The sequence below is a fragment of the Rhinatrema bivittatum genome, chromosome 16 (genome assembly GCF_901001135.1).
Source record: "Rhinatrema bivittatum chromosome 16, aRhiBiv1.1, whole genome shotgun sequence".
In the NCBI taxonomy this organism is placed as follows: Eukaryota; Metazoa; Chordata; class Amphibia; order Gymnophiona; family Rhinatrematidae; genus Rhinatrema; species Rhinatrema bivittatum.
In genome coordinates, this window is record NC_042630.1 from 19,187,455 (window position 1) to 19,203,965 (window position 16,511).

Here is a 16,511-nt window from a genome sequence, read left to right on the forward strand (position 1 = left end):
TCGGTTTGGAGTCCTTTTACTGATTTTTATTTTCCCATAAAGAACACATTACACAGAGTAATGTTAAGTACGTAAATATGCAATTGAAATATGTGTTTACTTAATAATGTAGCAATACTACTGCACAGGAGCAATTTCTCTGTTCTAATGGATCTACGTGATGTATGCAATCTCGTTACTGAGTTAAAAAAAATCAAAAATTCTACTTTCTAACAGACTTAATGGTATAAAATGTAAGAAGCTCAGCTGTAACATGTTTAATCCTTGTTAGGTGTGGGAGCTGCATAGTAAAAATTGCCTTCTATTTAGCTTACCCTCTCTCTCCCACCCCTCCCCCATCTGCCTCCACGCACTGTTGGCAATCCCTGTCCACACAAGGGTCACAGAAAAATTCACCTCCACAGCCTGGTACCACGTGAGGAAGCGGGCCCTGGTCTGCTTTATAACCAGGGATCTTCTGCTCTAAAACGGGGGCAGGGGTCTCTGCTGTAGAGAGAGGCAGCAGCGGTGTTGATGCTGCACCCTGCTGGTGACACTGGAGAGGCAATGCGCTCTACCTTTAATTACAGTTTTCTGGTTTGGGGGGGGGGGGGGGAGGTCACGCGAGTCCCCTTAGTGAGCTCAGCAGGTTTGCCGAAAGTGCGAGCGGCTGTCGGGTCGCTCTTTCCTCCACAGCGGGCTGTGAGAGGGGCTCCAGTAACAGGACTCGCTCCAAGGGCAGCTGGAGGTTTCTCACCGTTCTTCATTGGAGCCTGGCTGGGAGGCGGTTTGTTTTTTTTTGGCTACAGTTTTCTATATGGCAGGTGGATTTTCAAGTTCTGGAAATCCTGGTGGGGGAGACGTTGCAGTAAAGAGCGGGAAACGAAGGAGACTTTGCGTGCACGGGTCCCCTATAACACGGCTGTCTGTGCGCCCGTGCATAGAAAATGGTTACAGGGTGACTCTGTGTCACCTAGGGCAGACTGAGCCAGTCCTCCCCCCCACTCCCCTCACGCCCCCAGAGCCTGGATTAGGCTGCACGCTGCTCACCGCCCTGCAGGATGTCAGCACTCCCCCCCCCCCCCAAACAGGGAAACCAGGTAGAGGTGGGAGCTGGTCCTGCCCGGCCCCTGGCAGCCCATCGCTTCTAATTCCCTCCTGCCGCTGCCAGTGCTGGTCTCTCTCCCCCAGGCGATTCAGGGCCTAGCAATCAGCTGTTTGAACCACGCGGCTGAACTCTGAACTGCACAGAAGCAAGAGAGAAAGAGAGGGACCAGAGTCAGGGGGAGAGGATCAAAAGCAGTGGGGGAGGTAAGAGAGAGAGAGAGTTCCCAGAAGACGAGTGGAACAAGGTTACAGCTGCCTGAGTGGGGGAGGTGGGGAGGGATGTCAGAAAAAAACGGGGACTTAGAAACGCGATGGCACAAAAAGACCATTAAGTTAGCAATATAATTCCCATCACTTCCTTAACAGATCTCCCTTCTCCCCATCTCGCCTTTCCTGCAGGGTGTACACGTTTAGATCTTTAAGTCTCTCCCCACACGCTTTGTAATGAAGATCACTGACCATTTTAGTAGCCTCCCCCTGGACAGACTCCATCCTGTTTATCTCCTTTTGAAAGTGCAATCTCCAGCGTTAAAAATGAGATCTCACCAGGCACTGGTGGGGGGAAAGCAGGCACTTGAGGCTGGATTTAAGAGTTTGACAGGACTGGAGGGTGAGGGCAGGAGCTCCCCCTTCAGAGGTTGGGAAGGGGGTGAAAGCCCAGAGGAGCAGTGACTCACCACCCTGAATTAATGGGAGAAGGCTCTCCTTTGGCACAGGTATTTGGTGCCTCTATCGCCTGTGCCTAAATCGTGCACTATGGTTGAGGCTCGCCCGATTGGAAGGTTATCCCCAGGCACTGAGCCCCTCCTCTCGGAGCTGAAGACTAAAGCTTCACGGCAGCTGAAATTCCTGGCAGCCCATGAAGGCTGGGAGTTCCATCGCGGGTAGCAACCTCACCAATTCAGTAAGAGCGGTGGAGATGAGCTGGAGAGACTGGCGAGGCTGGGCTGTAGGGGCTGAAAGACTGGTGAAGCATGCTTGAAGTCTCCCCATTCCACCAAATTTAAGGACTTGTTGATCCCGCTTTTCTTACGTAAAATGAAAACTACAAGTCCATGCATGCAACAGGCCAAACCATTAACCCTCCCTTTGCTGGCACCCAGGGCCCAGAGCCATTCAGTTAACCTCTGGGCAGTGGCTGCCAATGTGGCTGCTATATTAGGTCATAGCAAAGCTGTCGACGACCGAAACTGTGAATACACCGACGACATCCTGCATGAGAAGGACCGGGGAAAACTGAGCCGAAGAGCCCCGGTCACAGATGCAGGGGTTAAAGTGAATCTTCTAAAAAGTTAACCTGCGCCGCCTCTCGGTGTCCTACGGGGTAACGCGGCAAGGCCTCCCAGCGCGCGCAGGCCCAGAGGAACGGGTCACAGGTCAGTGCCGAGGCGCGTTCCCTCCAGGCTGCTCACGTACAGAGAAGTGGCCTTGGGCCACGAGAACAGAAGGCTGTTTGCCTCCTTCAGAAATAAGATGCAAAGATTCATTCAGAACAAGGAACTTGCTCGTCAGAAGGCAGAGGTGGCTGAGCTAATTAATAGGCAGGGGCAGAGGATATGCTAATCACGAGTACGAGCTTTATCAATTAGCAAGCTGCATGCTTTGGAAGTCGACTGTAGGTACAAGGTATTTGGCTATATGTAATGACTGGGAAGGAAATCCCGGTGCCGTACTATGCACCTGATAAAATCCGAGCTCCCATCCCTTGCCCTTAATAATTCCACTTGTTCCACTGCGTCTGGGGACCAAACGTCAAACCCCTGAGAGGGGGGAAGAGAGAAGATTGGCACAGGTTCAGATTCCAATAAGTAACAGTCTATGGATCATAGCAATTTGCTTTTTTTTTTTTTTTTTTTTGGTTTTGATCCAGTTTACATTCCATAGAAACACTACCTCCCTGTCCTGGTGTCTCTGCTAAAACCCATCATGAAGGATCACACACAGACGGGCCAGGGAAGACGACGATACGAGAGCAGAAGTAGTGCACGAAGGTTGGGCAGGTTAGGGCAGGCAGATGCTGGGCGTCCGCATGTCAGCGTGACGCCTCCCCAGGGTCTCCTCTCCCTTCGAGCCTTGCCGACGTCCCATCAGTGGTTATTTCTGTGTCTCCTCTCCAGCTCCCGTCTCTTCGCCTCCACCAGATAATCCTGGGAAAAGCAAGAGTCAGTCATTCTGCCAGCATCCAAGCAGCGGGACCGATTTACTAAGCCGGCCCTAAAGCCTTAATGTGGGTTAAACGCACTATACTCGGCATAAATGCATTTTTTAAAACTTAATTCCAAATTTTGCACTAGCATTTAAATGGAGTTGATTAATATAATTACACAGCTCAGGTTCACAAAGAAATCCACCTTAATGGGACCATCAATGCAAAAAAGCTAACTATGCTTCAAGAAGGTTATTTAACTTTTCTTTTAGAGCATCAGCAGGCTAACAAGCCTCCCGCTGCCTCCTCCTCGGTCCCCCCTGGGGAATCACCCCCCTCCCTCGGTCCCTGGCTTATGCCATTGGAAGAGGCCTTGTTATTTTGGAACCACAGATGCTTTTCCCAGTCATTTCCACGTGTGTGTGGTCGTCCTATAGCCCGGGAACCCAGGCACTGGGCAATAAGACCCTGCCAGTCACTGGGAGTAGGTGCTTTGCCGTTTAAGGGAACGTGGCATCGATGGTCATGGATTACCCTGGTTTACATCGAATTTGTCTGTCGATCCTCATAAATAAGAATAGGAGGCGAGAACGCTGCATGGTTTACCAATCTCACTGGCATACCCCAAGGCTTAACATTTACCTTGAGCCTATTCGTGAGCAGGGTTATGTGAGGGATGTAAGAATATCTGCGGATGACGTCCAGTTTTTTTGTGAAAGTATTCCCTACAGAGTCGGGCAGTCAGCTTAATTGGAATTTTCTCGTCAGTCATCAAACAGCTTCAACACAACAAATTGGCCCTGAGTATTTCCCAAACTGAATTTATGCTAATTTAACGTTTGAATGAGAATTCTAGTCCCTGTTCACCAATTCCGGCTGATCATAAACGTCCCATTCTCCCACATGCCAGAAGCCTTGGGGTATGGCTAGATGCCATCACTCTGGAATGGTTATAAGAAATGGTTTTTGTATTTTTGTATTTTTTTTTTTTACAGGCTTCAGATTCTCTATGGCCTTAAAAATCTTTTGGAAACAGGCGACTAAGTTGGTGGTGCAAGCATCTAGGTTACCCACAATAGACTACTGCAATGCTGTGTATCTAGGACTGCCAACCTCTACATTAAGACCACTACAGCTGCTCGTGAACTCTACAACCCGTCTAATCAGTGGAAAGAAAGGCTGTGACCCCATCACTCCGATCCTGTTCCAGCTTCATGGGCTGCCTCTCCAGTTTCAGATACAATAAAACGTTTTACTTATAACTCACAAACTACTCAGCACCAGTTCTTCTCCATTGGTACATTTTTTTTTTCATTACGAATTTACCAACCAACACGAAGCCTTCGAAGCCAGGAGAGAGGCCTCCTTGAGGTATCCTCAATGATAGCAGCACAGTCGCCCATGACAAGAGACCGTGCATTTTCTGTTGCTGCGCCTTTTATATGGAATACGATTCCCAAAGCTTTTTTATTTTATTTATTTATATATCTATTTGAAAGGACTTGTATCCCGCGCCCTCCAACGTTCGGGGCGGGTAACATAAAACCACTCATAACATTGCTTTAAGGCTCACAGCGTGCACTAAGACTTTTAAAACCCTCCGGAAATCCTTCTTGTGAGGACTGGCTTTTGCTTGATCTAGGGTATTTACTCTACTTTCGAGCTTGCAGATCATTTGATTGCAACTTTGACAATGGATGTTTCCATCTTAGATTATAGTTTGACTTATTCCTGTGTTCAAGTTTGTTTTAAGTGTGTATATTTGTGTTAGTTATGTCCATTGCTTAGGGCTTTGGTACAAGTGATTAATAAATGTTAATAAATACAAATAGAGTTATTAATTTCAAACCTTCTCACATACCCGAGCTTCTTAGTTCCAATCTCACTGGCACACTCAGGTTATCTGAGCCTGGACAACGTACTTCCTAAGTTAGAGACCATCACATCCAAATATGGAAAATCCTAGCCCCGTCACTCTACCCTGTCCGCAAGTATCCCCTACCCAATCAGATTTTCAGGATATCCAGAATGAATATGCATGCAAGGAAGGCCGCACAAATCAAATATATCCTGCACACATTGAACCTGAATATCCTGAAAACCAGACTGGCCAGAGGGAGGGGATTCTTGAAGACCTGACTGGGAACCGCTGCTCTAGAAGATCCTCTTCTTCACACCTTCTAGGTATCTATGAATCTACCAGTCAAAAACCAAGGCCCATCTCTTCTTCCTGAGACCCCAAAGTCGGAATTAATTCCGGGACACCCATATCTTCCGTTTTGTCCTGGGAAAGGTATCAGCCCTCCTTCGAGCCTCTTGAACCCTGGAGAAGATAAAGAGGCCGGCATGCTCACCAAGTAGAGAGTAGCTCCCAGCAGCACCGCCTTGATTTTAACATCTAGATCCAAGGGGATCTGGATCACAAACTGCTCGTTGTCCCGGCTGATCTGCCCCACGGTCTGGGTCTCATCTTTGCTCTTCACCTGTGAATAGATGGTAAAGCGCTAACAATTACCATGCACAGTGTCCAGAAGCAATGACAGCGAGGGGAATCTCACGCCGACAGAGAGACTGAAGTCGGTCCTTGCTGACTGAACGGAACTGGCAATAGCGTCCCCTTCCCCACCTCACAACAGCCAAGTTCGGTGGGGGTAACTGGACCATCCTGGTCTGGACAAATTCCATTTTAGTGAAATCATATGATTTCGAAAACACATACTTTAAAGCTCCTGGGAAGGAAAGAAACAAACACTACAACATTTCTCTCCCTCTCTTTTCCTTGTTTTCACTTCCTCATCCTTCTCTCACTCGCCTCGGCACCCTCTTTCACACCCTTCTCCATTCTCGCTCTCCTATTGCTCCATCTACCCCCGTCTCCCTCATGTTGCATTCGTTCTCATGATGTCCAAGCACATTGAGATGCTGGCTGCTCATATTGAACCGAACAGGAGTTCAAATTCATAACGATCAAAGAAGACCTCAGAGTGGCCTGTGCAGCAAGCTGGGGGATTCTCCATAGTTTAGAATTGTTGACTATATCCTTAGCTTCTGCTGCTATGGAATTAGTGAGGATTAGAGCATCTGCAATTAGTAACAATAAACCAAAAGAAGTGCACACACACACACAAAAAAACAAAAAATCAAACATACCTCAAAGTTCGCACCACCAAAGATGTTTGTTCGGAAGCTGGGGCCTACAACCATCAAGACGAGTTCCTTCGAAGCATCCGAAATGGAGAGGCTGGTGACATGGGCATACCAACTCAGGGTGGCATAGCCGATGAGAGTGCCTGGGGGAGCATGGATCTCCACCTGAGAAAACGGGAAAAAATAATCACTTTTTTTGAAGGCCTATAGAGCATGGTCACCAAAAATGTGACTAGGGGCTTCTAAACACAGAGGTGCCTTGCAGGCCTGGATTAAGATGGTTTAGGGCCTCAGTATAACGTCGTGTAAGAGGTCCCACGGCACTACCCAAAAAAAAAAAAAAAAAAGTAAAACTTGAAATTCAGTATTTAGAAACCCCTGACAATCTGAGGCCCTAAGCTGTAGTTTAGGTAACTTGTGCCTCAATCCAACATTAGTGCCTTGTGTCTAAGTTCTGATGAGGTCAGTGTTGCAACCATGTGGCCTCACCGAGGCTAGGTCTGCGTTTCTGTTTAGAAGGAGTCTCCAGCTGTTGAAGTTTTGTACAGTATAAACTACTTACATTGCAATGGCTGAGGAATGAACTGCATGGGACTCTCTCATTCCCCTGTGAACAGACTTGGCTGGAACCACCGTGCCTAGAGTGGTCTGAGCTCACTACATTGGTACTCAGCACGTTAAAAGTAATGATTGGCAGGCAGTCGCCCACAGAGGACTCTAGTCAGCCCTGCCCAGAACACCTAGGCTAGTCCACTGCACCAACTATTCAACCAGTAACTACTCAGAAACCAGTAACCTGGCAGGGTATGGAATCCATTCACCCAACAAGGGGTGAAATGGTTTTTATAAGATTCTTACAGACACAGAGAAGGGGGGGAGATGGGAAAACAGGAGGAGCTGGTGGATTTAGGTGATGGAATTAAAACTGATTAAAAGAAGGCCACGAAGATAGCATGATACAGATAATACCTGTATAGGGCTAACAAATGTGGAGAGGACCATTATGTTCTGAGCGATCTGGATCTAGATCTTAGGCTGGAACCAAGAGCTCCCTCATCTGTTCCAGGAGAAGACCAAAGCGAATGAACCGGGATCAAAATCCCTTCTGCCTTTCAGAATACGCGCATTCACGGCAGACGTCCTCCCTTCCATCCTCAGGAGTAATGATGCTCCTAAATACCAAGCTGGATTAACAAACTGATCACGTGGGAGGAGGTTTAGCTATTTCATCCCCATGTCTCGTTGGATAAGAGGAATATGCAAACATCTCAGAGGGCCTGTCCCCTGCAAAGGTGCCACCAGACGGACACTAAATGTTGAGATCTTGCATATTAGGAGCAGGTAGATATTAAATACAGCAGGAAGAGGGAAGGCCTGGGGAATACCAGAATATAACAAGTTCTGAAGGCCGTATCTCAAAAAGGATAGAGAGCGGACAGAAACGGTCCAGAGAAAGGCAAGCACTGACCCCTTGTGCTTCAATGGCACTGACCACACTCGGTCCTTATGCATTGACGGCACTGACTGTGCCGGATCCCTATGCATCGATGGTGCTGAGGCACCATGCACCGAAGAGCTAGATTTCTGCTTAGCTGCTGCACCAAGGGCCTGTGCTGATGGCAACGAGGAACTTCATGCCCTCGATTTAAGCTGCAACAAACCAAAGGATCCGAAGCCCGATGCATCCTCGACCTACGCGATCCCCATGCTGCACTCACAGCGGGGAGAGCCCTAGATGAGGAGCCTTTCCTCGACTCACCACACACGGAGCTCACCGATGAGGAGTTACAACAGCCCCAGAGCTCGGCCATCTTGTAGGCCTCTTTCTTCTGTGTCCTGGGAGACATTCGGCCACACTCATAGTTGGTGGAGTCACAGTAAGGCTCCAGGCACATGCAGCATACGTTGTGGCCATAAGTGAGGGGCATCTTAAGGCTGCAGATGCAGCCTTAAAGCCTAATGGTAAGCTTCTTAGGTCCAGGCGTATTTCTATTATTTTTTCTGTAGCAGTGAAAAGTGCTGTTGAGGGACTGCCAAGGTAGTGATGTAATGAAAAAAGGAAGGCAGGCCTTGAAGACAAAAAGGTCAGAAAAGTTTTCAATGAAAGAAAGAGAGAGAGAGGTGTAAGTCTGGGCAGTAGCACAGACAGAAACAGTGATGCAGAAAGAGGCTCATGAGGTAGCACTTGGTGTGGGAAGTCCTGCACATACTCAGTAGAGCAAAACCTCTATCAAACTCACAGAGGGAGGGATTGTTTGGTACAGTTGGATGATGTCACCCAAGTCTCATGGCAACCTTAAGCATCTGCCGAGCAGATGAGATAGATTATTTTGATTTTTATCTGTTGTTATTTCCAACCAGAAGAGGAAGACCGTATTCTTACTGGCAGAATGTGACCAGTAAGGAATGATTCAAACCATTTCAATCTATCCTGGCCAATAGCCAGAGCTTCAAGATGATTAAGGAGCATGAATCGATGGATGGTATCAAATGCGATGGAAACTTCTAAGACAGCATTCAAAAAAAAAGAGGCACCCCTGCTGATGCCCTCTTTTAGAATATCAAGGGCAGACAGCAGGAGGGCCTCAGTGCTCCGTTCTTCCGAAATCCATATTGGCAAGGGTCAAGAATCTCATGTACATCCAGGAACTCCTGAAGCTGTACCAACCCCATCTGTTCAATCAATTTCCTCAAAAACTGAAAACTGGAGAGTGGACAGCAGTTTCCCTAAATCAGTGAGGTCTGAATTTGGTTTCTTCAACACAGGGTGAGCAATTGCCTTCTTAGGAGTTGCTGGAAGTCGCCCTTCAGTGAATGATGTAATCAAATCACCACCGACAAGACCTTAAGGCACCTCGATCAACCAGGTTGGACAAGGGGCTAAACAGGAAGTGGTATTTGTTTAAAACGTACCAAGTGTGCTCTCTCATTGTAAGGCACCCACCTCACGGCTACAGCTACACTTGCACTTCTCCAGCAGATGGATGACCTCGGCGTCAGAGTTGTCCTTTAGCATCACATCGTAGAGGGGCCCGCAGCACTGGGGTTCCAGCTTGGCGAGATATATCTGCTGGCCCATGCTGTTCTGGATCTCGTAAGTCTTGCCGAATTGAGCGGTGAAATCTGAAAGAGAAGATGTTGGACATATAAGGCAGCACCATCAGCGGGATCCTCACTGCTCTAAACCATCATCGTGGTCAGCCCTGGAATCTCGTTCATCAATGTCTTCATCATCCCAGACCGATGCGTCTAGCTCTGATATTTGCACTGAATATCTGTGAGATGCATTTGCATGCCCTGCCTCTATTCCAAATGCAACTCATCCATATTCATTCATTCATTCATTCATTCATTTATTTATTTATTTATTTATTTATGGATTTATATACCGGAGGTTCCTGTATAATATACATATCACCCCGGTTTACAATGAACAGTAACTATTGCTTCAAGTTAGCGGTTTACAATGAACATAGTTAATCCAAGAAACAGAGAAAATATATATATATAACAATGCTAACAATTAATAAATGAAAATAAATGCAATAACAATTAATAAATAATTAATAAATACACAACAATAAATATCAATGAAAAATGGCAATAAAAAATGACAATAAAATAAAATACAATAGCAGTTAGTAAAATAACATGAGTTATTACATGAGTTATTATTATGAGTTATAGTAAAATAACATCATTGTGGAGATCCTGAAAGCCCTACCAGCCCAAGCTGTTAAAAATCTCCAATGACGGAGACCCACCCACTTCTTTAGGTCACATCTTTATATGAAGTCTTTGGGACGTGGTTGGGGTTACTGTTCCGAGAACACAGCCTTCTCAGAAAGAGCAGATTTTCCGTTTTGATTTGACTACTTATTCACGTGCGTACATTTTAGATCACGCAGGATTAGGATGTTGCAACATTATCCATAAACCACAATGGGTGTTCTTATACTTATTAAAGCTGCAGCACTAGTTACTAGAGGGCTCAAAATATCACTTTGCCTATTTCTTGGTTTTCTTCCTAGATCTCCTTTTTATAGTGCTTAATAAAATTATGTATACATTCACTCCATTTGTCTGCGCACATATCTTCCAAACCACTCAACCTACAGCAACCAAATTTTCAGGGTAGGCAAATCTGTATAAAAGCCAAAAACTGAAGCAATGTCTTCCCATAAAAAAACAAAAAAAAAACCTTATTGATCTAGCCCAAAACTGAAATAAAAAATTAAATTTAAAACATGAAAAAGAAAGACACAGAAAAATCAACCTCTGCATCCAACAGGATTTCTCAGCTCACCCAACTTCAGTGGACTTTCTCCTCATAAATTATTTTTTTATAATTGAAATTCCTGTATATTGAGACCAAGAACATCTTATTCACGAAAGCTCTTACAGAATCCTTCTCTCTCTGGTTCGGGACCAGAACTGCATCCTGACGGCAGGCCTCACGTTAGGGAGGTGCAGGAACCAGGCTGATTTGGCCCTGGCAGATACGCCCACCCCCTCCAAAATAGTAAAGAATGGGGGAGGGGTGGTATTAATCATTCTGGCCTGGTGCAATTGACTCCACGCATCCACCTCCAGCTGCAGCTCCTGCTCCACTAATGCTTCCCTGACAATACCGACCCCCAAAGTCCACAAAATCCCGTTACTTTCATGCCTGCCAGCATATCAAATCATAATCCATGAATTCTTTCACACCAGTCTTAACATGATTTCGATTACTCAGAAATGCAAACGATGGGCCCAGCTCCACCCAAAAACGTATATGCTTTATAATCCAGAATGCAGCTTCATGCAAAACTATTTTATATGATGAGCACTATACAGAGTTAATTTGTGCATTTTTAAAATGGAAGGAAAAGACCTCAGATAAGAGCTGCTTACGGAGTAAACTGCACCAACCAGAAGTCATAAAACCTCCAGTATGATTTTAATTCATTTAAATGTGTCCACCCAATTGCAAAATTTGGACAAGTTCCTGAAGGACAGGTCTATTAACCCTTACTAGCCATAGAGATTTGGGAGGTGCTCCTTCTTACTTCCAGGAGCTAGGCGTGAGCAACTGGGAACCGATCTCCCTATTAGGAGGGGCTGGGTGCTTTCTCCAAGTGACCCCAGATTCGGTCACGATCTGCGACAGGTCGCTGAGCTTGATGGACCAACGGCCCGGCCCTTGTGCTCTATATGTATCAGAGCGATGCCTGCCTAGCAGCTCTGATGACCACCAGCACAGCAGCGCCCCTGGTTTACCCAGATTCATCACAGTGGAAGTAATGAGCAGGTGGAGCATTTAAACACTTCAGACGAAACCGTCCACATGTCATCCTGCGTCCCCGTTCTGCGTGAAAGCTTTTCTGTCTGTGTGTGTACCGGGTCTGCATGCTGGTTCCTCTTCCAGGCTCTCTGCATTATTCTGCAATAGGATTTATGCCAAGAGCCACCTCTGACCATACAAGAAACATCTGCACACACATGACCTTTTGTTTTTGCTGGGGGGGGAGAAAAAAAGTGAAATATGCTTACATTTTGGATGAACTAGGATTTGGTTAATCTGAAAGAAAGAAAGAAAACATTATTACAAACTAAATTTCCATTAAAAAATTGTACAGGATATTTTTTAGTAATTCAACACGGAAACCTCGCTAGTGCAGTCCAAGTCCTGTGAGCTTCACGCCCTTAAGCGATTATCCCGCTAAAAACGGGCTTTGCTTTTAGTGCAGAACCTTCACCTACGCCGTCGGTGGCACGTTCTGTGTTCCGGACCCTATTAGCGCGGATGTGGGTGATAACACAAATCGCACTTTATTTAAAAGTGAGAGCTGCTCTGCATGGCTTTTGGATTTTTGCAGCTCGTTGCAATATTTTACACGTTTGTGCACATCATGGGGGGAAAAAATCTGCGCATATTAGCTTTAACACAAGCCCTTCACACCTCTTTGACGCACGCTGCATGGTAATGCAGACATCAACGGGCGTGATGATCGCTAAGGCACTTGGGTACACAGGGCCCACAGGAAGATCAACACTTGTACGGGTACAAATAAACATGACAGAGACGGTCTAGAAATTGGCAAATCCTGCAGACAGAGATAAACAGATGGCTTGCATTTAATCTTCCTTTATCAGTTTGCTCCGTGCCCTCCTAGGATATTCAGTCAGTAATAGAGAGAGCTCGGTTTTCCAGTCCCGTGAGCTAAACCAATAGACAGAAAGGATGGGCACGTGGTATCGTGCATGGACTCATGCTACACCTGCAAGAGGTATTCCAGGCCAGGAGGCACTCCTGGGATCTGAGCCACGTACGGCGCCACGCCCTTGGGATCCGAACCAGGAAACGCCTGGGGCTGCTGCTGGAAGGGAGGCTGGTAATTGGGCGGATGATCGTCAAATGCCTTGGGATGTGTGAGGGGATCCTCTGAAATCAAAAAGAAGAATTTTGTTTATATCTCCCCCCCCCCTCAATTACTCTCTTCTTAACATGTTATATCTGTTCGACGTTATTTGTTCGATGTAATGCGCCATCCCAGGCGTCTGTTTGCGTTACACTGTGAACCGATGTGATATCACTGATGAATGTCGGTCTATAAAAACTTTTAAATAAATAAATAAATTAAATTAAATAAAATAAATAAGAAACAACAATTTAAAAAAAAAACAAAAAACTACAGAAATGACCGTCCTGGGCCAGGGTAGGGTTGGCCAACCAACCCTCATGTCGTAAGGGTAGAGGCTTTAACAAATTTTGCAAACGGTCTGCGTGGCTGCAAACTGCGGGGACGCTTTTCAGAGGCAGGCGCGCTAGGAAAAGGCCAGTTTTTAAAACAGCAGCTGCCCACAACGTTTCCTTTCCGCTATCCAAAGCGGGCCGGGGAGACATTCATCCACCTGCTTTGAGCTGGCCGTTCGCACGAGCTAAAAAAAAGTGCGCGTTTTAGGGTTTAACCCCACATCCTTGAGGAAGATACTTTTTACCTGGAGAACCGATTCCTGGCTTCTCCCCCTCTCATGTCCATTTCCGGAATGAAAGCAGTAACCCCCCCTCCCCCCGGAGTCTGCGTAGCAAGGAACAGACTGGACCAGTCCTGGCTCTGCCCCCAGTGATTTAGGTAGGGAAACCCTTGGGCTGAAATCAGAAATCTCCGAGTCCCTGCACGCAGCTGGGTAACAGCAGGGCTGGAGCAGCCTGCCCCCCTGGGAGCTAGGGGATGACCTTACCGCTTCATAAACCAGCACTTGTACAGTTGGAAGAGGCAGACGCCGTCCTGGCAGCAGGTGCACGGGTACCTCTGCCAACAAAGCTTCGTGCCTGCATAATGGATCGGCCTGCTCCTGGCTTCCAATGACTTTGAGCCCATTCATTTTAGCTTCAGCACTGACACAGTAACATAGTAATGAGGGCAGGAAAAGACCAAAATGGTCCATCCAGTCTGCCCAGCAAGCTTCCCGATGGAGTAGGTGCCGCTCCGTGCAGGTTACCCCCAAGCCTTATGATAAGGGTAGTAAGTGCCGCTCCGTGCAGGTTACCCCCAAGCCTTATGATAAGGGTAGTAAGTGCCGCTCCGTGCAAGTTACCCCCAAGCTTTATTTATTTATTCCCATCCTCTAGTCTTTAGGGATCCACAGTGCTTATCCCATGCCCCTTTGAAATCGTTCACAGTTTTAGTCTTCACCACCTCCTCGGGAAGGGCACTCCAGGCATCCACCACCCCCTCTGAGAAGAAATATTTCCTGACCTTGGTTCTGAGTCGTCTTCCCTGGAGCTTCAAATCGCGACCCCTGGTTCTACTAAATTGTAGGGGTCTGGGGGAAAACATTCAGACAAGCAGGCCTGGATTTGTCAATAGGCACAGTATCTGTGGGGAGGCAGCAGCAGGGGCTGTGCCGAATCTCACTCGGCGGAGAACTGCCCTCTGCTCCCTGATCCAGGCCATCCCGTCCCAGGCAGGGAACAAAATGGGAGGAGAGTGAGGCTGGGGGATGCAGAGGGGGAAAGGGGCAATGCTAGCGGGTGAGAGAGAGAGAGAGAGAGGGGGGAGACTGGAGCTGCTGCGTGTGAACGGTTAGAGAAGGAGGAGCAAGACCAGAGCGCTGCAGGGATACCTTACCCTCCTACTGCAAGTCAGGCTCTCCTTCCCCAGATCCTGGAACTCGGCCCTCCCAACATTTCCTACTCCCTTTCCCCCTTTCTCAATCCCCCTCTCTCAGTCCTAATTTTCCCCCTTTCCTCGATCTTCCCAATCTCCCATCCTCCCCAACCCCAGTCCTTTCTACCTCTCCTCCCCCATCCTCAGTCCTCTCTCCTTCTCATACTCCTCCCCCCCCCCTCCTATCCCCACCCCAGTCCTCTTTTTCTCTCCCATCCCTGGTCCTCTCACCCCCTCCTTCTCTCTGCCCAACCCCTGCAACTTCCTTCCTGAACTGATACTTAAGGTCCCTTTTCCTCTCCTAATTAAAAAAAAAAAGTCAATTATACAGACACAGGCACGGCTGGAAAATGTATTTAATTTTTATAATAAAAAACGATGGAAATGTTTGTTTGCCAGTGTGCTTCAGGTTTTTCCAGCTTTTGCCACAGAATCTGTGCCTCAGCTGCCGCAGCAAACTGTGGGACTGCGCCTTACATCTCCTGCTCCCTCTTATCTGACCCTACCCGGCCGGGGGTGGGGAGGACACAGCAGCGCCTAGGGGTGGCAAACTCCGAAATCCGTCTTTGTGCGCAGCCAGGAGAGCACGGCGAGGACTTTCTTAGCGAGGAGGCAGGAAGCTGGGTTTCTGATTGCAGGGAAGGCAACGGATGGCTCCAGGTCATCAGACACAGGCCGAGCCAGTCCTGGTTTTATCCCCATTGTATGCAAGGAGGAAATGCAGTCCCCCATGTTCTTTGGGTAGGGAGGGAGGAGTCAGAACAGCGGATAAAAGCAGGACTGGCTCAGCCTATCCCTGACGCCCTGGAGTAATTAGGACGTCTTAATTGCACTTGTCGGACTTGGGCCAATCGCACATTCTGCCCCTGCGGTGACTGGGTATCTTCCTCATCCAGGCATGGGGCACCCACCGAGCATTATCCAAAAATAAACAACAGCCAAAATTACTTATCTTGTGCCCCTTATCTATGCCACCTCGCCTAGGGAGCACTGGGGAGTAAGATTTTGATCTCTTGAGTTGGCCTTAGTTGGGAATTATAGGACCAATCTACTGAGCCTCCTCGTTCTCTATGCATGGACCCTGTAACTATGTGTAATGCTGCCACCTAGTGGTTGAACTGAAAAACTGCCCCTGATGAATCTTATGTGGAAACTTTGCTTTGATTGGTGCAGGGGCTGTGCATTGTGGGAGATTTGGCTTCACTGCGTTTACACCGCAGCTCCTGCTCTCAATCTCTCCCAGACCCCACAGAGTTGCCTAGGGGGCGCAGTTTTTAAGAAGGGGATTCCCAGCGTGCATGTAGGCACATCATACTCCCCTTCCCCAGGTTATTCCAGACATCCCTGCCCCGAGTAACTCACACATACACACATCCTGGAGCAAATGACACCACCCAGCAACTCACACACACACAGCCCCTACGTAAAGACTTCATCTCCACGCACGGTGTGGGGCAAAAATCAGGATTGGGTACCCCAGGGGAGACGCCATGGCCTGAGCCCTGCTAGGGCACTTTGAGCAAGCAAGGACCGAAGGTTATCTCTGAGAACTGCAATGAAATAGGAGAGGCAGGCTCTCTCTGATTTTACTTACCTGGTGCAGACATTCTTCCGGCGATCACACAGTCTCTGTCTCTTAGTTACACACGCACCCAGGCCTGTGAGAGAACAAGGGGTAAAACAGAGGCAAGAAAGCTTGCGTTATCGGTGTCCCAGCGTAATCCCAGAAGAATCAGAAAGGCACAATACAAAACTGGCGTCGATTTTCCATTGCGCGCATGACGTTCGATGTCCGGGCATGCTTTTCAGTTTGTACAGACCCTGCCCACATCCAAATGCAAGGTACCCCCCCCCCCCCCCCCCACGCACGTCGCCTCTGAGGATCGGCTTGCCCCACGGCTAGAGAGGTCGGAGTGGACGCTCATGTGGCGGAGAGCAGCAGCTTCCCAAACCCGCCCTGGGAGAAGCTCCCTAGC

The 16,511-nt window shown here is 47.7% G+C and overlaps 1 protein-coding gene across 1 annotated transcript in view; it reads right to left on the reverse strand.

Moving 5' to 3' along the window:
* Positions 1-16,511, reverse strand: part of LOC115078233 (phospholipid scramblase 3-like) — a 34,857-nt gene continuing 18,346 nt past the window's right edge. The window contains exons 2-8 of the mRNA XM_029581021.1: positions 16,130-16,193; positions 12,643-12,806; positions 11,915-11,942; positions 9,324-9,502; positions 6,383-6,544; positions 5,587-5,715; positions 1-3,233 (exon numbers count right to left, since the gene is read on the reverse strand). Of these exons, the coding sequence (XP_029436881.1) occupies positions 3,174-3,233; positions 5,587-5,715; positions 6,383-6,544; positions 9,324-9,502; positions 11,915-11,942; positions 12,643-12,806; positions 16,130-16,142 (735 nt within the window). The 5' untranslated portion in view covers positions 16,143-16,193 and the 3' untranslated portion in view covers positions 1-3,173. The remainder of the gene's footprint in view (positions 3,234-5,586; positions 5,716-6,382; positions 6,545-9,323; positions 9,503-11,914; positions 11,943-12,642; positions 12,807-16,129; positions 16,194-16,511) is intronic.